General features: G+C 36.6%; 1 protein-coding gene across 5 annotated transcripts in view; it reads left to right on the forward strand.

Moving 5' to 3' along the window:
* UBE2K (ubiquitin conjugating enzyme E2 K) overlaps positions 1-23,868 on the forward strand; it is a 42,661-nt gene extending 18,793 nt beyond the window's left edge. For 4 of the 5 annotated variants that reach the window (XM_075148966.1, XM_075148969.1, XM_075148968.1 and 1 more), the window contains 6 exons: positions 157-250; positions 5,593-5,651; positions 8,192-8,274; positions 18,385-18,484; positions 22,044-22,172; positions 22,513-23,868. In XM_075148966.1, the coding sequence (XP_075005067.1) occupies positions 157-250; positions 5,593-5,651; positions 8,192-8,274; positions 18,385-18,484; positions 22,044-22,172; positions 22,513-22,587 (540 nt within the window). In that variant the 3' untranslated portion in view covers positions 22,588-23,868. The remainder of the gene's footprint in view (positions 1-156; positions 251-5,592; positions 5,652-8,191; positions 8,275-18,384; positions 18,485-22,043; positions 22,173-22,512) is intronic. The other variant, XM_075148970.1, reaches the window with a different exon arrangement.
* Positions 23,869-24,143: the final 275 nt, after the last annotated feature.

Here is a 24,143-nt window from a genome sequence, read left to right on the forward strand (position 1 = left end):
GAAGATAGCAATTCACTTTAGGTTACTGTATTTTTAAATTTTTATTTATATTTTGTTTTAAACTACTATTCTAAAAATTTAAAATACCATATTTTGGGGGAAATCTGTATGTTAAATGCTTACTTATGATTCTTTGTTTCTCTGTTTATTTTTAAGACGAGCAAAAATCAAATTAAAGTAGATCTTGTAGATGAGAATTTTACAGAATTAAGAGGAGAAATAGCAGGACCTCCGGACACACCATATGAAGGCAAGTAATGTTTTTGTGTATGCAATCATTGTACACTTCAAATATGTGTCTTGAGATGCTTTGTTTGTAAAATTAAGTTACACCATAAAAATGTAGAGCTACGTGTTTTAAAATAGTCTGATTTTTCTTTTTTAAATACAAATTTTAAGCTTGAAAAATATTTCAATTCAACTTCTGTGTTGCCTGAAGACAGATCTGTTCTACAGTAAGGTAGACTATCCCATATCAAAGGTTAATTTACAGATATAAGCTGGGTAGTGTAATTGATATAATTCTGTCTTTTAGTTGTTAGTTTACTGTCTTGACAGTTTAAACTCCTTAGGCATGAAGCATCAAGAAACTGAGCTTCAGAATCTAATGTAACTGTAAATGTATTTCTGTGAACTAATGTGGTGGTCATTCAAAAACATGTTGCATTTTTCTATCTCAAGGAGAGATGCCATTGCAAGTTAAATTTGGGATTAATCTCAGGCATCCATGGGTCCCAATACTTAATTTATGCTGGAGTGGAGGACTCTATAGTAGAACTTCATGTCTATAGGTGTCTTCAAAAATTACACGTTATTGACTTTCTTGTTTATTAAAGGTGGTACCAGTAATTGTGCATCTCTTCAGTCTTCTGCTTCTGGAAAAAGCAAGATAACTTATTACATATAGAAGCTAATATAGCATACTTCATCAGAGATACCAAATTACTCAATACTGCTCGTACTTGTAAACTCTCTGTTTATGTATAATATATATGGAGCTGGCAGACACACCTTCTATTAAAGTTCCTTGATGATAAATGAGGATTTTTTGTTTAATTTTTTTTTTTTTAAATTCTTGGTTACTTTTAAATGGTGTTTTATTGAAATTTTCCATGCCAGGTATCTACTTTGATTTGAATTTGAACTTCCAGTAAAAAAAAAAAGTCTCAAGGGATGTTACAGTCAAATAAATTGTTGTGTTGGAAATTAAAACAATTTTCCAAGTTTTCAGTTGCTCTAGTTGCTCCATGCGTTGGAGCTAAGAGTGGGACTTGAGTATTGTCCAGAGACCAGACATGTGCCGTTTGTCAGTATGTTGAAAAATAAACTCTCATCAAGTGGGGAAAATATCTGAAAAATGTCGTGTACGTATAGGTGTATATGCACTGGAAGGCATTAGTGGCTACTGATGGAAATCTGGTGGTTGTATATTCACTGAGGAGGACATCCCTTGTGATTGCTTCTCTGGGCTAGGAGCTTCTGGTGCAGCAGCATTGGACTTGAGAGCAGAGTCAGTCTCCCCAATGCCCACTCCTCCACCCCCACTGGGGCCCAGGGCAGATAAAGGATGAGGAAACAGCCTAACAGAGGTTAACACTGGAGAATATTGGGCAGGGGTAGAAGGTGTCAGAAGCTGAGGAGAAAGGAAATGAGCGTGGAAGGGAGACAGTAGAAAAGTAGAAGCATCTGTAGTGGTAAGGATGCTCCCCTCCAGAACTTGAGTCCCAGAGTTCCTCTGCTATCTAGCAAATAATCACGGTTTCCCCCCTCCCTACCTTCCCCTGTGTCTCTCTATTCTCATCTCATCAGCCACTAGCGTTTAGTTGACAGAAGATGATGTCTGGAAAGAAGATAATTTCTTCTGGTTATGACATGTGCCTTCCAATTTAAAAGGAGAACTATGCTGTGGACCTAAAATACATAGTTGTGCTGGTGACCTGTTTGGAAGTGGATCATTCTGTTCAGTGTAATAGTTCTTTTGCAAATATAGTTGGTCTTGTAAAACCAAGTCTTACATATAGATGTTAAGCTGTTGCGAAGTTAAGTAATTGGATACTAGGAAACATCTGAGTGGTGCGGGGAGGGTGTTGTTTTGGCAGTTTTTGATGTTTGTTTTTTTCCATTCAAACAGAGTTAATCCTCCTTGGGTGAGTTGGTTTGTCATGGCTTGCCATTCTCCACGCCGCCCGCCCCCTCCCCCCCCCCGCCCCCCCCCCCCCCCCCCCGGGTCAGCATTAACTCAGCTTATAAAATGGACCTTTTTTGGAGAATGTATTGAGAGTTATTTGAAATGAAAGATGTATTCATGTGTCACAAGTTAAAAACTGTATAGCAGTTCATGAAGAGGGTAAAAAAAGATTTGAATGCCTGTCTGCAGAACTGGGTTCTGTGTGATGCTGGATAATTCAGCTATACCAAAATTTCAAAAGCTGAGCACTATGTATTCACATATTCAGCGTATCCTGCTAATGAAAAGTAGCAATATGTGTTTAGTGTGGAATTTGTTGATGTGAAATGCATGCGTGCATACTTACATACATATGAGTACATTTAATGATGAGGATATAGTAAATATCCCTTTTGGGGGGCTAAAACTATTATGTATTCTGATTATGGCAGGGCTTTAATGGAAAAGTAATGTGATAGTATGCTTACTTCAATCTAGAAGGCATATGCACCAAGGAGCAAAATGAAAGTTACCGGCAGCCCATTTCTGACATTTCCTGACACTTGAGTAATTTACTTTGGAACGATAATATTTCTGTAACATAGTTTTATGCATTTATTTCCTTATGTATTTATGAAGGGTTGCCAGTGTATGTAGTTTACATTTTATGACTACACAGTAATGCATGCTGCATAATTACTGACTGATCTCCTGTAATCTGAACAATCACACCGCAAAAAGTGCTTTATGAAGAAAAACTAATTAATGCAGTAGTTCAGGTCAGACAATTCCGTGATACAGGAGGGAATTCTAGGACCATTGTGCAGTGAAACAACAGTAATGTGTATTGTTGACCACAGTTAGTGAGGTATCTGAAAACAAACTACTGCTGCAAAGTTCTTTTATAGGTGATGTCTGTACATTGGTTTATGACTGAGAGGAAGAATGCCATCTGTTGTTGACAAATTTTACAGCTTTTATTTTCCTGTCAGTAGCGTCAACTCATATTGATCAATTATCAGAATATTGCAAGACACAACTTCAATAGAAACACGTTTGCATCCCATGTTAAAACATGTATGCCTGGAGAGAGGACTTTTGAAAGTCTAGGTTAATGGCTGCTGGGTTTTACTTGATTCAAGAGCTTTTCAATAGATAGGTTGTTTTGGGTTTTTTTTTTTTAAATCCTGTATAACCACGGTATTAATTTCAAGCCAAATTTGCATGTGAGCCACAGTAACTGCAAAATTTATAATAGGGTATTTCTTCAAGGAAAATAGTTAAAACTTGCTCTAACTCTATTGTGAGACGTATGCTCCAGTAGGAGTGCAGAAGGAATATTCTGCCATTACAGTTTAATTCGATCTCAAGTATTAAATAGCTACAAAAAAACCATACATATGCATAGTCCTTTTAAAAAAAATTCTGCAGAAGTATTGGCATGCAGAAGTTAGTCTGTTAGACACTTGCATTTTAAATGTAGTGTTAAGGAAATGAATATCCAGATTTGTTCAGTTTAAGTCTTCAAGCCTATATTTTTAACTGTAAACTTCAGTGCATGACAACAATACTGTATAAATAATATTACCAACTCATTAGTCTCTGCAGTTTTAAAATCTTTTGGACTTGTACATTCCAGGTGGGAAAAATTGGTGGCGAAATAGCCTGTTATGCAGAAGGCTGTAGTAGTCTGTCTTTTAAAGGCAAGTTTTAATGGTAAGCAGAAGAAGTGGTAATACCTACGGATAGGTTTTATATTACCTTACAAAATGATGTGGCAATAAAATCATACAGGGACTGATGAATTTTTGCAATCCAGGAACAGTGTAATTATACTGTTTCTTAGGAAAAATTGCAGCTGAATTATGCTTCAATTCAGGCAAAAGGAAAAGCAAATTTAAGATCTGTTGTTGATGTACGTGTCTTCAAAAATATTTCGCCTGTACTGTCCTGTAAGCAGACAAGTGATCAACTTAAACATTAACTATTTATAATTTTTGATTTATTGGCCTTTCTTCTATTGTACTGTCTGTTAAATCTTCTCTCTCAAGTTACTGTAGTATTAAGTGAGGAAAAACCAGCTGTAGAAAGTTGTGTAATATACCAAACTGCTATTAACCAGTTTCAGGTGTAGTGTATTAGACTGAATTACATTTTAAAAGTGAGAGGTGTTAGTAGCTGCTGATGTGCATTTTGGCACAGATAAAACGGTGCCATAGACTGTAACTGTTTAGAGTATTCCTTTGAGTTTTTTTTCCCTGCGTGTGAATCTTGCTGCCTATATTGAGACTACTTGAGAGCTGGTTTTGTATAGAGTGATTTGCAACAGAGTAAATCACTGTTGAAATCCGAAAGGAAATAGATTGCAGATACTTCAACTTTAATTCAAGGACATTTAAATTGTAACAAAGTATATTGATGGAGGGAAAAGGTTACTTTCTGAAAGAACAACAGTGGGATGAGAAAAAAAATTGCAAGTGAGGAGAAATGCTTTCAGTTTCTATAAAAACTAAATGTCTAAATTGGTGTATATGTTTTGTTATACTCTGTTGTTTTTGTCATTAAACTGCTGCCTGGCAAATGATCTTCAGTGGGCAGGCAGAGATAGTTTGAGGTTGTATTGATAGTAAACTTGAATGTTAACAAAACTATAATTGAAATAGACATAGATAATGATACTGTAACAGGGAGAGAAAAATGAGAAATGTTTAGAAAAGGACAGTAGAAGGTCATTCTGTCTGCCAAGCTCATACTATCCTTTATTGTATGCTGTAATCCTGCAAACTATATTAATAGTACTAGTGTGTCAAAGTGTTTGCAGAATTGGCATAGAAGTAACTACTTCAGACAGTAATGTAGAACATAGTAAGTAACATTGGAACCTCCTTTTTTTTTTTCCCCTCAAAGTATGGGAGCTTTTCTTAAAACAGTTGAACGTTCTTCAGTTCCAGAAAGTTTAAAATGAAATACAGTTAATTTCAATTGTGTAATTTGAAGCAAATTTATTGGGGTGAGGTATCGGAAAAGAGTCAAAGTAATATCCCATGTTCAGCCTGAACGTTCCTGTGGCCTGTTTCATCTGCTTGGGGGGTATTTGGTTCATATTTTGGTGTATTTTACTAAAATAGAGCATGGAAATTACAAAGTTGGAAACAAGAAACTATAGGAGAATGTACACATTAAATATATCTAAGAAATACAGAGTCTTATTTGCATAAGTAAATATGACTGTATTAGATTGACTTTATATGCATTTGTTTATAAAATATATGAAATTTAGACGTATCTTCTAGCTAATACTTCTGAGTAAATTTGAATTACTTGAAAACCTGTCTATTTAGAAATGTAAGCTTTATTGTCATGAAAGATTAAGCTTGAGTAATGTTCTTTTGTTTTAATTTCTAACTTGTTCTTGTCTTTTGCAGGTGGAAGGTATCAACTAGAGATAAAAATTCCAGAAACATATCCGTTTAATCCTCCTAAGGTACTGTAAACACTTTTTTGCATAAAATAATTTGGCTAGCAAGTTGCTTTTGAGTATTCTTATTTATTTGTTTGCATGTGTAGTCTCTTTGTAGTACCCATCTTCCATTTTTTTAATTCTCCTCTAGACAGACATTGGAGCTGTCATTTTTAGGTAGAAATAATGCAGGATGCATAGCCGTATCCAGTCAGAAGTACACTCTGATTATTCCTTAAACTACAAACCGGCAAATTCTGGGGAGGAGCTTGTGCCTTATTATTGACCCTCATGTAATTTCTTTTTGGCAAGATAAATACTGTTTTCAGATAGCCGTACTCTACATCAAGTAAAGCTATCTTCCCTCCCCCTCAGTATCATTGAAGAAATGCTGCAATAGATAATTATCGATTCTTTTAATTTCTTGGGCTCCATAAGTTGTATTTATTAGAGTCTTGAGTCTAACCTACCAAGTTTCTAGTAATAATTAAGTAGTGAGGTGTACAGTTGTGTGCCTTGAAGAACTAAGAGAAATATAATGGTCTTACTGCAACTCTGTTGAAGGAATGCATAAAACATGCGCACGTGGATGAGAGACGAGAAATGGCTGTGGTAAAGTCATTCATACATTTTTCGCAACTTATTGCCCTTTCAACTTTACTGTATCTTTTTAGCACTTTAGATTTGTGATTCCACTTCCCTCCTAAATGGATCAATCTGAATAGAGTTCTCCCCAGCCGTGTGCAGCTGCAACTGTGTATTCCTGTGCCCTGATTTAGTCCCTTCTTCAGTGGCTTCTGATGAATCAGCAGACTCCTGAGTTGTCTGACTCAGCCTCTTGATTGGTTTTCTGTTTGTCTGAAAGATGTCTTTGAACTAAGAACATGTCCATGTAATACTGGGAAGGAACTGGGGAAGAGGAGGAAGGGAGAGGTGCCAGTAGCTCGTAGCTTCTTGGCTCTTGTCCTTTGAATGACTTCCTTGAGGCTGGAGTGAAAGACACAGAAAGTCTTAATGAAATATCTGTTGGTTTCAATTCTTTCATCTGCATGTGTTTTGGCGGGAGCTAAAATAAGGAGAGCTGAAACAGGTCGTAGACACTGGAAGATGGGTCTATGGATCATGGTTTAATTGCTGCTTTAGGGCTTGGTGGTTTCCATTTCCAAAGCTTATAGACAGCTGTTAGAAGCTCAGTGCACTGTAGCATAGCACTGCTTATTCTGGACTCTGTAGTCTTGAATTGGAGGCCTTTTTGCTTGTCTAGCTCTGCCTTTCATCTGAAAGATTTCTTTGTGTTGTTCAGTATGTGCTTTGACAGCCATTGTTAGCCATCATTCACTGTGAGGAATTACCTAGTATTTTCATGGCTTTTTACATTTTCAAAGTGATTTAGAGAGTTGAGCTAGTTAATAAGTGGCCCAGCTGACATAATCTCTTATTTTCTGTCCTGGAAAGTGAAACTGTTATGGTCTTGCCTATTTATACACCATGATTGCATCGATTTTATTATAGCCCTGTATATACAGTCTTTTGCTGTAGTGTCTGACAAATAATGTGTTCTCTGCACTGATTTGCTTGCAGATCAGGGGTGAAAGTTGGAAGATCTGTGCTATATGTAAAATGTTTGTCAGGAGTTTGGGGTGAGGAGGTAGAGATGAGAAACAGAGAGACAGGTCAAAGTCACTAAAAGGCAGTTTAAAATGCAACCTGAAATAAGGGGTTTGAAGAAAATGAAGGATACATTTCTAAAGGCATGTATATATTCCTTTCAGAGGACAGCTTTGGGTTTTAAGACTTTTAAAAGAAAATGCTGTTTTTAACTTTCTCAGTATCTTTTTAAAAAAAACAAAACAAAACTGATTTTATTTGTGCTTTGCGAGCATGAATACATTTTATTTTGGTGTAAAAATATGGACATGATCAATGAATGAATGCTGGGACTAGATCCTTTCAACAAGAAAAATAATTGTAATTCAGTTAGGTTTTGGTTTGTTGAAGAGCTTTCTGCATATGGGTAATGAGACTGGATGGTTGTAGAAGTAGTAGCATCCACCAAGGAAATTTTTATCATCCTTTTGTAGCTACCAACAATTCAGCTGAATAGTGAGATCCAATGCTTATGTTAATAGTTCAGGAACTTGTTTCACTTTTTAAAAAGTGGACTTTCTAGTATTTACAATGTTAGAAATTTTAAGTCGGTATTTGACCATCTGCTTATGTTGAAACGCTGGTACTGCTGGAGGATATTTCTAAACGGCTTTGTGTGCTGCAGGGATGTGCACACATGACAGTGTATGGGAAAGCAGTTAGGGATGAGTTTGGTGTCCTCAGACGGGCAGTAATCTGTTTTTAAGTAAAGCAAGACTCTGTCTAACAAGTGGCCTTGCAAACTTGAACCCTCCTGAAATAAGTGGTATCACATGTCTTAGTTCTGTTTTTTAGCTTGATATTTCTTAAATTAATATTTCTTTATCACATTGTTAGAAGTGGTGCATTTAAAATGTTTACTTAATCTACTGCATTTAATAACCATTTTTATTTTTAAAAATTGTCTTGCCTTCTAGGTGCGGTTTATCACCAAAATATGGCATCCTAATATTAGCTCAGTCACTGGGGCCATTTGTTTGGATATTCTGAAAGATCAATGGTAAGATTCCATATGGATTTAAATGTACAAAGTCAAATATGCTAGTGTCCTGGATAGGAGGCAACAGCTCATGTTGCTTTTCACTTCGCATTTGTAATTTGAGATGTCCTTAAAGCTTACAGTATTTCAGTATAGTATTTTGAGTTAAAAAGATGCAAATGAAATGATTGGGTGGTAATTTTGGAAAGTACTAAGTAGATATTATATGCATAGAGAGCTTTTCCAAAAACTTTTACACTAGAGGGTTAGGGTGAACATTTCATTGTTGTTGATGTTTTGGGTGTTTTTGTAGGAGATAATTTTTTTATTTAGTTAGTTGTTTTCTATTAACAAGTGCTACCTATTGCCTCCTGAATTTTGTCCTTTCAGGCTCCTGAGGTGTAAGCAGGAAAAAACCCAAGTGCTTATCTTCATTCTGATTCTTGACTTCTACTTCCAAATAAAAATTAGTTCTGATAGAGCTAAAATATACATCTGATAGATGTATGAAGTGAGTCTGGGAGTATAAAAGGTAACAGGTCAGCAAGAGGAAAGGGAGAAGAAGAGACTAACCGTACTGGTTCTGTTTCACAGTTATCACTGATAATATTTATGATTTGCGCCTCTGTAAAACATTTTCCTTTTCATAGAATCATTAAGGTTGGAAAAGACCTCTAAGATCATCGTGTCCAACCGTCAACCCATCACCACCATGCCCACTAAACCATGTCCCTAAGCGCCTCATCTACACGTCTTTTAAATACTTCCAGGGATGGTGACTCAACCACTTCCCTGGGCAGCCTGTTCCAAGGCCTGACCACTCTTTCAGTAAAGAAATTTTTCCTAATGTCCAGTCTAAACCTCCCTTGGTGCAACTTGAGGCCATTTCCTCTCGTCCTATCGCTAGTTACTTGGGAGAAGAGACCAACACCCACCTCGCTACAACCTCCTTTCAGGTAGTTGTAGAGTGCGATGAGGTCTCCCCTCAGCCTCCTCTTCTCCAGGCTAAACAGCCCCAGTTCCCTCAGCCGCTCCTCATAAGACTTGTGCTCCAGGCCCTTCACCAGCTTTGTTGCCCTTCTCTGGACACGCTCCAGCACCTCCATGTCCTTCTTGTAGTGAGGGGCCCAAAACTGAACACAGGATTCGAGGTGCGGCCTCACCAGTGCCGAGTACAGGGGCATGATCACCTCCCTGCTCCTGCTGGCCACACTATTTTGCTGGTCAGTTGCTGACTTTTGGTTACTTAATGTTACTGAAAAAGTTTTAATAGCCAAAATCTGTGGAATAGACCTGTAGGTGTCCAAGCTGTAACAGCTGACCTCATTGTTCATTTGTTTTTCCAAGTGATGCATTTCATGTGGTTTGAAGATCGTATGCACCAATTGTATGATATCTAACATGAATGGAATTCATCTTTGTTATTTTCCTCCATGTCTGCCCCAAAAGAATGGGACTATAATTCCCCAGCAGATAGTATCAATATCTAATCCATACAAGCTTCAAATGCTTGTAAATTCAACAACTTCATCAAGATTGCTTTTGGCCAAGCAGACATCAGTTGGGTTTGAAAGAGAAACTCTAGAGCAGAAAGCTTGAGTTGAGGTCTTGCAGGTGACATCCAGTGTATTCATCTTTTACAGAGTGAGAAGATTATGCAAATCACGTGGCACAGGGATAGTGTAAATTACTAAAATGAAATCATAATAATCATAAGCTGTTGTCTTTTTCAGTTCTGGATCTGCATATTTTTTCTCACAGTCTCGGAGCATTTGGTCTTCTTTTAGACAGTAGAATCTTTCAACATACATGCCATGGTATAATTTTTCTATCAGTAAAGCCAGTGCACTTTTGTACCTGGTTATTCATACTACCCTACAATTATACTGGAGATCAATGGCTCTTTAACTGTGCAAGTATAGTTTCCTGAGAGATCATACTGTAAACCAGATTAGTGAATGGGCATGAGGATGGCTGGTTGATTTGTGTGTTGGGATTTTTTTTTTATTTTTGGTTGGTTGGTTTTGGGTTGTTTGGGTTTTTTGGCAGAACGAATTTTGGAGGGCGTTTTTAATGGGGATCACTTCACTGATTTGAACTAGAGCACATAAACCTGCTCTCCCAGCTAGGCTTATTTCGCTCAGGACAAGGTTTAAGTAGTGAGGATATGGGAAGGCAAAAATTCTTTATTTCTAACAGCAAAGGTGCTTAACATGGAACTGCATCCCAGCGTCATTAATACTCTCCTGGGAAGAATTTATCCGAAGTTTTTAAGCTCAGGGCTTGGTTTTTTCCTTCCACCTTTTGGTACTCCTTTATGCACTGTCTAGTTGCTTTACTCATAGTATCAAGGTCTGTGACTTTTAACAAGTATCTCCAAGGCTAATCTTTCCATACTGAAGTCCCTTAACACCATTTTTCTCAAAAACGACACTTATCTAGCATTTTCCCCCAGAAACTGTGAGGAAGGCAGTCCCTAGCAGAAGTCATGCTTATTTATCACATTCTGAATTAAAACAAAAGTAATTTAACAGCTTTTTTTTAACATTTTCTTGTTACCTTCATATTACTTTAATATATTCCCTAATTAGTGTTTTCTGTGGAGAAGGATGAATGATCTTGCTTCTGTGGCAACGGACTGGGATTCGGGAGACCACATTTTGGTTTCCAGTCCTGGAACAGGTCTTCTGTTGTCTTTCAGCATTGTCAAACATTGTGACTTGAAACAGTCTCACAAAATTCAGTCTTATCCCAAAACTGCTGCTGTAAGAGTGAAGCAGTTAATAGCTTTAAGATGAAAATTTCTGGCCTTTTCAGTGGCCGATCAAGCTAAACAATAAAATCCACAAGGCAACAAAGGCCTAAAGAAACCATGAGCTTCAACTTAATTTTTTTTTTTTTTTTTTTTTTAGTCAAAACCATTGAGATTTGGAAAGGAAGAACAGGAGAGGAGATTTGACTTGTGTTCTTGTAATCTTTGAAAGTTACGTCTTGCACAGATAACTTAATCTGTGTCTTAGTTGTGCCTGACAAAAGAAAACATTAATACCTTCCTTCACCAAGATGTATACAAAATAGGAGTATTGGAACAAGAACTTGCCTTCTGTGTATTTAAACCGGCTGGCACAGGGAGCACCAATGTTATGCCACTTATATACTGTTAAACTCTTCCTTTGAAATACTGGCTTCATTTGGAAGCCCTAAGGAAAGAATTTCACAGAACTTGGTGGTGGCGGGGTGGAGGAGTATATATTCCTATATACTGTAATCCCTTTTCAATTGATTCTTAATGTGATGATCCCTTAATTTTCTAGTGGTGCTCTTTGTAAGTTTTGTTTGTTTTTTAGTCATAGAATGGTAAATGAAAATCGCTTGAGCATTGTTGAAGTGCTTGTCAAAGCCTCTGGTCCTTTGGAGAAGAGGAAACTCTTGTGGCTACCTCCATCCTTTCTTGTTTGAAGGATTTCAGTATTGTGATAGATAAGACTTTTTTTCTGAGTAGCTTCCTAAAGCTTCGTAAGCCGTATGAGTGGTTAATATTGTTTAAATAAGTTGTTTATTGTTCTTCAATAATGCTGTTTTAGCTATTTAAATTGAGAAATGCCCACATCACCATGTTTAAGTTTTCTGCCTGTGTAGGTTGAACAATGCTTCATTAGAAAGCAAACAAACAAAAAAACCCAAGCAACACCCCCCCAACCAGGTATTCAAAGGTAAATGGGACAAATGCAATTCTGAAGTATTCTAATGGCTGTGTTCTAGAAAATACATTTAGTTCCACTTTCTCTCTTGTCAAATCTTGTAGTAACAAGCTCTGTTTGAAGTGCCACTTCATTGACTTGTAATGCTCTTAACTGAATAATGCTGCTCTTGTTGCTGTGTTTAGATGTAAGTCTCAAATTCCAATGCATATCTGTGATTTTCAGTGAGGTCAGTGGGAGTTGAAGGACAGAATTTGGGCCTATGGGACTTAGGGTTTCTTAAAGAGTTAATAAACTGATAAAATCCTCATTTATGTACGGTGAATACAAATACAAAGATTTTAATGTGTTTGTATAGTTAAAAAAAAAATGGTCTCTTCCCTACTCACCTATCCCATGGTAATGATTTTCCATTCTAATGAGCATAGTTGAGATATTATTCTGCATGTTGGCAGGAGGTTTTATCAGTTTGCGAAGTAATGTCTTTAAATAATTTTTTAATGAGTTTAATGGAATTCTTTCTCCACAGTATATGTTTGATGCTGAAATTCTTTGTAGCTGTGGATTTTCATGATGTTTAGATTTGTAAATACCTGTTATGCCAGTTTGTTTGCAAAACAGCTACTGTTTGCTGGTAGAATTAAAATAGGGATATGATTTTGTAGGAGGAATACTGTTTATGCTGATCTGATATGACTTTTTTTACATGGTTTCACTTACTGTAGCCTGTATTTATCTTCCAGGCTAGTATTCTGTCTCAAAATTTTATTCTTAAATATAAAATGTATCTAATACTGTTCATTGAAACCTGAGAACTAAATTTCTTGAAAGCTGTTCTGCATAAATCCCTTGAGCGGTGATTATCAAGTGAATGTGTTGTGACTGTGTACATGGCTACAAAAAACTCTTGGCTGTTGTGGTTTTGGCAGTCGAAATAAAAATGAACAATAATTTCTTTTTTCATAGTGGCCGTACTGGAGGATTCACACTTCAGTTTTAGTTGAGATGCAGAAATTATTATTGTAAGAGATAATACAATTTTAATAGATACATAAGCAACATCCAGCTTGTAGTAATCATCTTCTTGGGCATCTAAAACTGCTGGGTTTTGTTCAGGGTGTTTGAGGAGCACTGAGCCTCTTTAAAGCTTTGAGAAAAATGCAGAGAATATTAACATTGTTTGAGGGAACTCTTAAGCAAGCAGGCTGTCTTTCCTCCCCTGCACTATGTCAAAGCTATTCTATTATTCTCTTTTTTTTCTTTCCCTAATGGGTGCCCAGTCTTGTATTTCTCCTGTAAACAGTGACTATACAACGGGCTTCCACTCAAAGGCCTTATTCATTTCCTCCCTCCTTCCAGATTCCATAAGCCCTTGGTACAAGTTCCCAGAGCTTTTCTCTTGGATTAACAAGCTTAGTTATTTCACAAATGAAATAAATATTGCAGATTATTTTAAAAAATAAAAATTAAAAAAAAATTGTTCCCAGTAGCCCTGTTTGCTTGACAGAGTGGAGCAGCAATCTGCTGGCTGCAGCTGTTCCTGTTGTTCTGCTGGGTTACCTCTCAGAGTAACTAGAGAGATTGTTTCCAGAGAGGAATGTACAGAAGATAAGTAAAACTTCCTAAATGGAAAATTACTTAGCCTTTAAAAATGAAGAAGAAAAAGAAAAACTGGCAGTGTTTCATAATCCTCTTAGGACTCTTTCGGCTCATCGCAGGTAAGAGATTTCCTACCTCAGGCATGCTGGGCACAGCTGGCTTGCTGTGCTTTTTAATATTATCACTATATTCACACAAACTAGGGGTGCTCTTTTTTTAATTGAAATGCCCCAAGATATTACCTATTAAAAAAAAAAAGTGTAAGTGAATAAAATGTATATCAGCTTTCTTTGTTCTGATACACTCCAGGTTTCCCTTGCTATTTAACAAATGCAATGCCAACAGAAAGCCTGGTTTTTGGTTAGGATGTCCGAAGTGGAGGCTTTTAGTTTGAAGTTCTCAGAGGGACAGTGGTTCCCTGTAGTGAGCTCTCTGCAGCTCACTGGTGGATGTTACTGGCCTTTCCTCCCATTTTGTAGATGTCAAACTTGCAAGCCTGCATAATGGCTAAGCAGCATTTTGGGGTGGGGGTAGGAGTCAGGGGTTATTGTAAACTTCAGGAGAAAACAGGAGCCAGTAATGTCATGGGACAAAGGCCATGTAATGTCATGTGCAGGGTGAATAGGATGCTGGGATGTAGGAAGTCTTACCTGCAAAACTCCTGGTATAAGCTGCCTGCTTTTTATTTATGATCGGTCAGGCTTCCGTTGGAGTAGTGTACCCACTTTGAGTGTTGTATTCTAAGAAAGATGGGAACCACAGGAAAAATCCAGAGTAAAATAACAAGAATGGGGGTCTACAAGAATGACACGACCTACAGTGAAAGATCAGAAAGCCTTTTAGCATACAGAATATCAAGCATGGTGAAGCATTGAAATAGATTTTCCAAGAAACTTGTGAAGCTCCAGTTAAGAACAGATTAGACGGAAGTCTGTCAGGAGTGATACAAAACCTTACCTTTGGCAAGGAGAAGAGAAAAAACCTGAAACCCAAGCATGCAGCTAGCTTGAGTTATCAAAGGGAATTGCTTGAACTCTGTGAGATATTGTGCATAAATCCACACCTAGAAATAAACTTCAAATGTAAGAAGGGTTGGAAATCTTTTTTCTTAGGATTCTATTCTGGGAAAAAAACCCCTTGAGGAGCACTCAGGAACACTTGAGGAAAATGCAGAAGACGTATCTTTCCACTGGAAGTTCGTTTTAAGGAAAACAGAACTTTTTTTGCAGCACATTCGTCTCTAGCTTGTGGGGATGTCATGTGGGGGGTGTGTGTTGGGTTTTTTTAGTTTTGTGCCACTATCAGCATAGATTTTCCTCCAGAACTGATGATTAGAATTGGTTTTGCTCTTTGCTGATGAGGAACAGGTCCTGCCTTACCAGTGTCTGTAAATGTAGTTCTGGGGGCAGTCATCCCCCTTCACTATATTCTTCCAAAAGGAGGTAATGGGAAGGAAGAAGAGCTTTTTAAGGTACTTGGGAAATGAAAATCTATTTTTAGCTGTCCCTCCAGTTTCTTCTGGGAATCTTAATTTATGTCTGAAAAATTAAGACTAAGCTATGTAGAAAATAACAAGACTTTTTTACTTTCTTTGATCAGGAAGGCTAATTGGTCTCCTAAAGATAGAAAATGTTACATGAGTATACAATAGTTACATGCAATAGCTCAGATTTTCTTTACCATTAATCACAAACTTTAATTTCCTATTTTTAACACAAACAACAGCTGAAGCTGTAACAGGTTTTCTTTTATGATTTAAGGATACTTCTTTAAACGTTTGTGTCCAATGAAGACTTTGTCTTATTATGCATGAGATGTGAAAGCCATTTTGAGACATGAGACTTGAAAATAAGTTTTAAACTACATTTTTAAACCTTTTTACATATGTAGCTAAACTAGTCTTGTCTATAAACTTATTATTTTAGAGTTTGAGTTCTCTGAGCATATAGCCATCTGTATATCCAAATGGATGAGGTATTTATTTTTGTTACTCATTTTGAAATTGGAATGTCAGAACAGAAGTTCAAGTCCCAGTATGCTTTATATAAAAATCTACAAACATAACTGATGAACAGGGACTGAAAGGGCTTAGCAGTCTTAAAAGCCAGAGTTGGCTGGAGCCAGCACAGAACTTGTGTTCTAGGTGTCCATGGCACCTTTGGTCCTTAGTAATGCCCTCTGCTCCCCAAGGTATATTTTCCACTCCTAGAAGGTGCAGTGTAAATGGAGGTAAATTGCATGTAAAAGTGGCACAAGTGGCCGCAACCCCTTTCATGTCATCTTCTCTACTGTAAATCTACAGTATTTTCAGATGTCTCTAAAGGATTTCTGTAAAGTGCAGAACAGCTTTTATTTGGTGAAAGTAACTACAGTGTCAGTTGATAGCTATTTCATGTTAAGTGTGGTGGATGTGGTAGTTTCTGAAATTCACTGCATAAAACTAAAAATGGGTAAGTCCATTCAAGCATAGTAAGGCCTGAAAGACTTAGCATTCTGTGACACCTGAATGCCAGAATAATAAACATGTTAAATTACATTCATTCACTGTGAGTTACGTCATCAATGTGTACATTAAATAGATTAATTTCAAGACAGTATAAACCAGTAGAGATCACAAAGAACAGGAAATTTTAAGAGTAAAATAGCATAGATACATGCAAAGCAAAAATATTTCTGTGTTCTTTCACTGAGGTTTTTGTGTGTGTGATTTAGCTGTGGAAAAACAAGATGCTCTCTACTCTTGAGTTTACTGTGTTAGCTAGGCTCTCATCATGCAACTGAGGATATGTTACAGTAACTAGGTGTTCTTTATCTGATTAAATATAATCTTACTAGTTAATCCCCAGCTTTGTTTGTAATTTAAAGAAACATCCTTTGGCTTGAAAGAAGCATTCAGCTTGGAACCTGAAATACTTAAATTTAAGTGGAAGATAATCTGAAATTCTAAAAAAAAAATGTTTAGTTACTAAGGAATAGGTTTGGAAAAGGAGAATTATATATTGTGAACGTTTTGTGATTTGTCAGAATTCAGATCTAAAAGCATGAAAGTTTTGTGGATTTAAGTCTGCAAAGTTCAGCTTGAGGGACTTCAAGCTGATGTGGCGGTTGGAATGAGACAGTATGTGCTAATTAAAATCTCTGTCACTTGGGATGTTTCTCACTTGAGTTTTGATGTAGAACACTGCACTGTGAAAGCTCAGTGATGATTATCAAGCTAAAAAAAAAGTACATTTCTAGGAAAAATCATCTAGAATTAGAAACAATTAGTGAAGAATGCCATATTTGAATGGTTAGTGACATAGCAGGAAAGCTGTAAATGTAAGCATCAAGGAGTATAGTATTTGTGTGTCACAAATGTACCTCTGACATTTTACCAGCATCTATTCTCTGTTCATTGGTATACTGTGCTAGAATACCTCAATACAGTGCCTGGGTACTGGAAAATACATAAATTTCTGAAATCTGAGACTGGAAGTAGACTTGCAAACTGTTCCCTTTGATTCCGGACCATCAGGTCAAACTCTTCCCCACCCACTCTAACAGACTCTCTGCATTTACTTTCACTCTTCTGAAAAGAAGAAACTATTTTCTGTTAATTGAAAATTAAACAGTTTGTCTGTGAGAAATTGGATGCCTGTATTTCACAATTTTCCTCTGGCATTTCGTGTGCCATAACCATTTTGCTCAAATCCAAGATGTCACATTTTCCCCACTTACCTTTCTATTAGTACTTAAGCAGAGTAAGCAGTTTTGTGTATTGGCTTGAACATCTGTCTGTGCCTTCGCCACAACAGTGAAAAGTCTACTTAACTCTTCAAATCAGCTGAAATACTGAACTTTCACAGATTCTGTGGGGTCCTTATTTGGTTTCCAGTTGTGCCAGCTGGAATGGTAGATCAGAGATGGTACTCATGATCAAAATCTAATTAAACTGTGTATTTAAAATGTTAAAACTTTCCAGATTTACAGTGTGTAACAATTTCATACTTCTACTTTTCTGAGTGTTTATTGACTTTTATGAGCATACTTGGTTTTCCCTTATTAAATTATTGAAGTCTCTTATTATAAGTATACTTTGAGATCAAGAGAGATGATGAGAACTTAGAACCTTAGAAGTTCCGACTCTAGAACTATGCTACCTTCAACAGGGTTCTTTCACAGGAGCAAAAGAGTGACTTTACAGCACCATCACGACTACAGAATTTTTTCCTGCTTCGACAGTCATGTCGAAATGAGAGGAAGCTGAGATAATACTTTCAATTGCATGTTCTGTAATAGCCAAGCCTTTTTATTATTATAGTAGTAACTCACTATGTAAATTGTTAAATTTTATTGCAAAATGTCATATTAAAACTGGTGCAATGCAAAAGATATCTAATGTATAAAATTCCTTATCTGTTATAAGTATTTAAAATATAGGTCACTATTTCTGTATATGCTATTTCGCTATGAAGAGTGCCAGCAGAGGGAGCCCACATGGGCTACCAGTTCAGTACCTAGACCTTACGCAAAGTGCTGTTACTGGTAGTAAGGAAGGATGACACAAACTTCAAATTGGTTTCCCCCACCCCCAGATTAAATGAATTCTGTTAAGTGTAGGTCAAATGTATATGTCAAGGACTGTTAATAAGAAAGTCCACATTTAAAACCCTATTTAAATATATATATTGAATGGTATTCTAATACCTGTAAGTTGCAGCAGTTTAAAATTATGATTCTTAGACTTAAAATCTGTGCATGTGCTCTTATATCTTCTATGACACTAGTACAGCAGCAAAGGTGAGTACAGGCATGGGATTTGGTAAAGTCATTTTCAAATTTTTAATTTTAGGGCAGCAGCAATGACTCTAAGAACAGTGTTGTTATCGCTGCAAGCATTGTTGGCAGCTGCAGAACCAGATGATCCACAAGACGCAGTAGTGGCAAACCAGGTAAGATATTCAGTTGACTGTGAGTTTGTAACACTTCTGTAACCTTTGCTAACTCAGATTAGGTCCCAAACCTTGGGGGAGATAAAGATTTTAAAGAAGTTATTGGAAAATTGCCTTACAGTAAGCGTGAGTTCGTGAGTTACTACGGTGTTTTGTGCTCTTTACTCTTTGGATTCCAGAGTAAGTAGCAGTTATTTTCAGGAGGTTTATTTTGTTAGTTTTGTTCCTTATTTAGCTTGTCAGAAATGTCAGGAGATAACAGCATAGTAAAATGAATTCCAGTATAACTTGCCTTTTAAAATCTTAAGGCTTCTAGTATAAGAAAAGCAATGTTGTATTGGTTTAAAATGAGTTTTAACTTGATGGTGTTTGTTGGATTTGGCTTGGTATGTAGCTCCTCTTCCAGATTAATATGAATATTGTTGAGCATTGTATTTTGTTAAATGTCAAAATTGTATGAATAGTGACTTTAGATGAATTATTGTTGCATTTAATCCTGAGGAGCAATTTATCTGAATGAAGCATCCTATGTATTTTACCTGTAACTATTTTAGTCACTGGTTGAATTGGTATTAGTAGAATTCTGTAATCCATGGGGTTTGTTACTTTTCAGACAGTAGCAGTAACTTATAAAAAGTAGTAACAATAAAATGTCAATTAGATCTTATGCCATACCAGGACTGACGTGGTTCTATTTAAAGTGTTGATGAAAGATAGAAACATTCATTCCATAATTTAATAGTCTGACAATTTTCAACGAAGTCCCAAGTATGTGCGTGTTGCTTTCCTTTTTACTCTGGGGAGAGAGAGAAGGCCTGGCTTCTCCACTGACAGGTAGTAAGGGTATATTTCAGTATCAAAAGAACAAAGCAAGTAGAAGGTTCTTCCAGCATCAATCTCATCTATATCTCCTGTAAGTGAGGACCTTCCAGGGTAGGGTGACAAAGTGTGCACTCCTTCCCTCTAAAAAACTGTGTAGGATGATAGATTAGCAGTTTATCAAACCTGTCAGGATTTGGAGGGAAACATGGAGATCAGAGGTGGCCCATTGCACCACTGGGTGAGGGAGAGCTGTTTGCTACTACTATACTTTGTAGTAAGTACAGAAGGCTTGCTTGTGTGACTCTGCTCTGAACAAATGTCCCCGAACAGTTCTGTCAGACTGAATTGCTCTGCACAGGGAGAATTGTTGCCAAGGCCAGCAAGGCCACCAGGCATGTCCCTGCACTGGTTTTTCTTGCCGGAGGCATGCCCTTGCTGTCATACTCTCTCTTTATTAAACAAAACCACTTTTTCCTTTTTTACAAAGAACAAGAATAGTGTTTCCCATTCTGACCCCGGTGGTAGAATTTTGTGTGGGAATCATAACAGTCTTGTAGAAGCACTTGAGCTGGAAAGAGTTTTTTCTCAGGCAAAAAACTTCATGGAACTTCCTAGATTCTGAAGAGCAGTTTTCCAGGCTGCCTCTCGGGTGCTTGTGGGGATGTATCCAGTGGGACTGTGGCATGGCTTATGTGCGGAGGATTCAGTTTCTCCTGTTCCCTGCAAATATGTGCATGAAAACTATACTGGGGTTTGGCCTTGCGTTACAAGCTTGTGTATGTAAGTAGAAAGTGATTATAATGTCTTTGAGAGATGTGGTGGTAAACACCCAGTTCCTTGATGTGTTTTATTTGGTGGTGGGGTCTTTTTTAGTTTGTTTGGGTTTTTTTTTTCCAAAACAAAAATTCACAAGGAATTAGTTATCCCTCACACTCATTTTTCATTATGTTAATTTACTAATCTATGTGTTACACTACTGAGCTGTCCAGGTAAATGGCAGTGTCTTGAGCTGAATCCCAGGGAGAATACAGGGAGAACTCCTGTTTGAACAATGGCAGTATTTTCAGATGGTAGCTGTCTGATGTCAAAACTACTTCAACTAGTTGCTGTTTTTTTAAGTACAGCAACATTAACTGCCTCAGATTCTTGATATAGAGACATCAGTAAAAGGTGCCTTTAGGCTTTTCTCAATTCAGAGAGAAGCTAGATTATTTATGGATACCTAAGTAAAGGGATTTTATTTATAGAACACTGAAAGCTAGTTCTGAATAAAATACAGCTATGTCTAATCCTTTGCACTTTAGCTAGTTGCTTTCTAGGCTTGGCAGTGTTCTCAAAAATAATAGAAGATTGGGGGAAGATCTCTTAAGAGCAGAAGAATGTAATACTTCAGGATGCTACTGATGCTTAACTTAATCCTTCCTCTTTTCTAGTCATTAAACCAAAGAAGTTTATTACAAACCACTGTATTTATAACACAGTGAGTTATTTCCAAAAACAGATTGTCTCCCATGTTTGTTTTAATGCCATTAATAATCAGATAGTAAATACACAAATTACTTCATGTGGAGCGGAATTAGTGGGAGGTGTACAGTGCACACAATGCAGTGTAGTTGGTGTGTATTGCTGTAGGAGAAGTAAAGTGTACAGCAGTAAAAAGTATTGTATTCACTTTGACAGTGCTTTAGAGATTTAATGATTGTTTTCATGTATGAATAAAATGCTTAGAATGATAATCAGCCATGATTCTGTCTTTAAAATGCATCTAAATACCTGAATAATATATTTCCCACTATCTTGTCTTATTATTTAGTGCTAAAATTTATTACGTATCTAAAGGTGGGAATACCTACTTTTTTTAAAGTGTAATGATTAAGGGAAAGAGTATTTTTTTTTTAAATACAAAAAACTTGATATTACATACAAAAGTTACTAAAATAGGAAACTCATCTTGCTTTTCTGAGTACAATTTATGACAGATGACCCAGTTTCAAGGCTTTTGAGTTCTTGGTGCAGGCTGAAAACTCTCTGTGATAAGGTCCATTCTGTTGTTTATTAGAAAACTTGTTAGTGACGAGATTGGTGCAAAATAATATTTACATACCCTGCATGATTTTTTTTTTTCCTGGTAAATAATGGCTTGCTTGAAAAGAGTTGCAGCTTCCTAGATTTTTGCACATGCTCATCCATTTGTCAGCCCTTCTTTTGTCACATGCACTATCAATATCCTTATTCTCAGGAGGAAGCCTGGTAGTAAAATGTCAGCCCTGACTGAAAAACTGCAGACCTACTTGCAGTGTATAAAACCAGGCATATTTTTAAGTGATCAGAGAAATACATTAGAGTAGTATGCAGTATGTACCTTCAGGAGATGTTAACTTAGGGATAATTTGTGCTCTGCCACACTGAATATAAATTTTCAGTAGCTGTGCTAAATATAGGTACTTCACTTTTGATTACTGCAATTGAGACCAGTACCTGATTGTACACATAAAATACCTATAGTGCGTAATTTAACCTAAAGGCAAGCACATTAAATCAAATGCTTGCATAGGTTTACTCTGTAATCCTCACCTCCAAATTTCATTTCAAAAATAGCAGTATGATCAGTGTGAAACACTGTTGAAGATATTGTAGAAAGAATGACAGATTGGAATCTGCCGTATCATCTTGCTTTTTTGTTGGATTGCTGAGTTGATTTAACTTTCCCCTTCTCCCCCTTCTCTCTTTTGTGTAGTACAAACAAAATCCAGAAATGTTTAAACAGACAGCTCGACTTTGGGCGCATGTGTATGCTGGAGCACCAGTTTCTAGTCCAGAATACACCAAAAAAATAGAAAACCTTTGTGCTATGGGCTTTGATAGGGTAAGTATATATCACTTAAATGTTTTTCAGTAGCGGCAGGGCAAGTATGTGTGTATAAATACAGGGAGTCATTAGTATACTAAAGTAGACTTGCTGCTTCTATGACCTTTTGTAGGTCTAATCATTCTGTTTTGCTAACTATTTTTAAGAATCGGAGTTTTAAAATACTATGTTACTAGTAAATCTTGTGAGCTACCCCTGCCTTTTTTGAAACAATTTTTCTATAAATTATTAGTTAGGATTTAACAAATGATAAACTAACGTGTTCTGATTAATCTGTGAACTTTTCATTCCACTTCTCGGAACTGAAAATATTATTGTTTTTGTTTTCTCATTACAGAATGCAGTAATAGTGGCCTTGTCTTCAAAATCATGGGATGTAGAGACTGCAACAGAATTGCTCCTGAGTAACTGAGCCATGTAGAGAGAGCTGCTTCAGTAGTCCAGCTTGCCCCTTCTGGAGGAGTATCACCATCTGTTATTTTTAGGATTCTATATAGATTCTCTTTTAAAACTGGCACTCTTGCCTGATGATGCTATCTAGGCACTATTGGAGACTGAAAAAACCGCTCTGTAAATAAAGCTAATTAAACGTCTGTGTAAATTTAAAAAGGGGAAATACTTTAATTTTTTTTCTTACTAAATATTGTAAAAATTCTTTGAGCTCAGCTAAAATAATGGGGGAAAAACATGCCTACTTTAGTGTTTAGCAGTGTGACGAAGACTAGCAGGAACTTGCTTCAGGATTTTGATTTAGTGATTCAGAAAGCAACATTTTTGAATGTTAGTCATCAAAATTGTTGGTGCCACTCATCACAGCTATCTTACTGTTTTTAACATGGATCCTATGTGCCTGTGGATTGACCTATATTTGCATGCTTGTACTTAATAGACATATTAGGTAGGGTCGCTGAAGAGAGCACCATTGAAATACTCGAGTGTTCTTGTAACTTTTTTCCTGAAAGACTTTCAAGACTTACCCAAAGTTCCAAATGGTGACCTATTCAGAACCGGTTTCTTTCTAGCTTATTAATTGGGAAACCTGATTCTCCTCTCCCTTACATCATACAGCTGAAAATCCTCACTAGGTTATGTTTCATCATCTGTGGGTATTATGTGTGCCATTTACAGTAGTTTAGGCTCCCCTTTAAAAAATATATTTTGAATTATCAGTAATGATTTTCATCCATCATGTTTTCTACACAATCTTGTAAGGAGTATGCCTCGATATAGCACAAAAAGATGGAGCTGGTTTTCTTTCCTTTTTTTTTGTCTTAAATAGATCTAAAATGTTCTTCAGTACATTCTGGATGATATTATTTCACTGGGTTTGAAGGAGGAGAAAGCTTGATTCTCTAGCGTACTGAGAATTAAAAATTTTTTCTTTGAATACTTGATATGATGCAATCAGCTGTTTTTTGCAGCGGTTTTCTAGCTTTATTTTCGGCTTCAATTTAAGGATTGCTTACCAGGTACTTCAAAATTTATCGTTGCTTGCATTTTTCTCTAGTTGACACATGGAGGCTGTGTTGGTGTTTTTACTGTACATACTTCAAATGCACATAGAAGTAGAAGTGTGTTCTCAGTTTAGCTTTCTTTTGGATTGATGTTTCTGATAAACAAGAACTGAAATCTTATCTTGGCTTGTACATACAGTCAGTCTTTTTATTCGTATTAAAACGACATTTCATCCTGAGTGCAAAAGCTTGAAAATTATTAGTTTTGCAATTTCAAACACTAGTATATCTATTTAAAGAGAGCTGTAATGTCTTTGTGAATATGATGCTAACTTCTGAAAATATATCTGACAAGGAAGTTCAGAGAAATCCTGAGACTAGGGAGTGGGGATTGTGGATAATGGAGTACTGTATAAGTCATCTTTTCCATGACTGTTTTTTCTCCTAAACTGTGGAATAATGGGGCGGGGGTATATATGTCTGTCTGGGGTTTTTCTGGAACTATGAAGTACAA

Source organism: Calonectris borealis, chromosome 4 (assembly GCF_964195595.1).
Source record: "Calonectris borealis chromosome 4, bCalBor7.hap1.2, whole genome shotgun sequence".
In the NCBI taxonomy this organism is placed as follows: domain Eukaryota; kingdom Metazoa; phylum Chordata; class Aves; order Procellariiformes; family Procellariidae; genus Calonectris; species Calonectris borealis.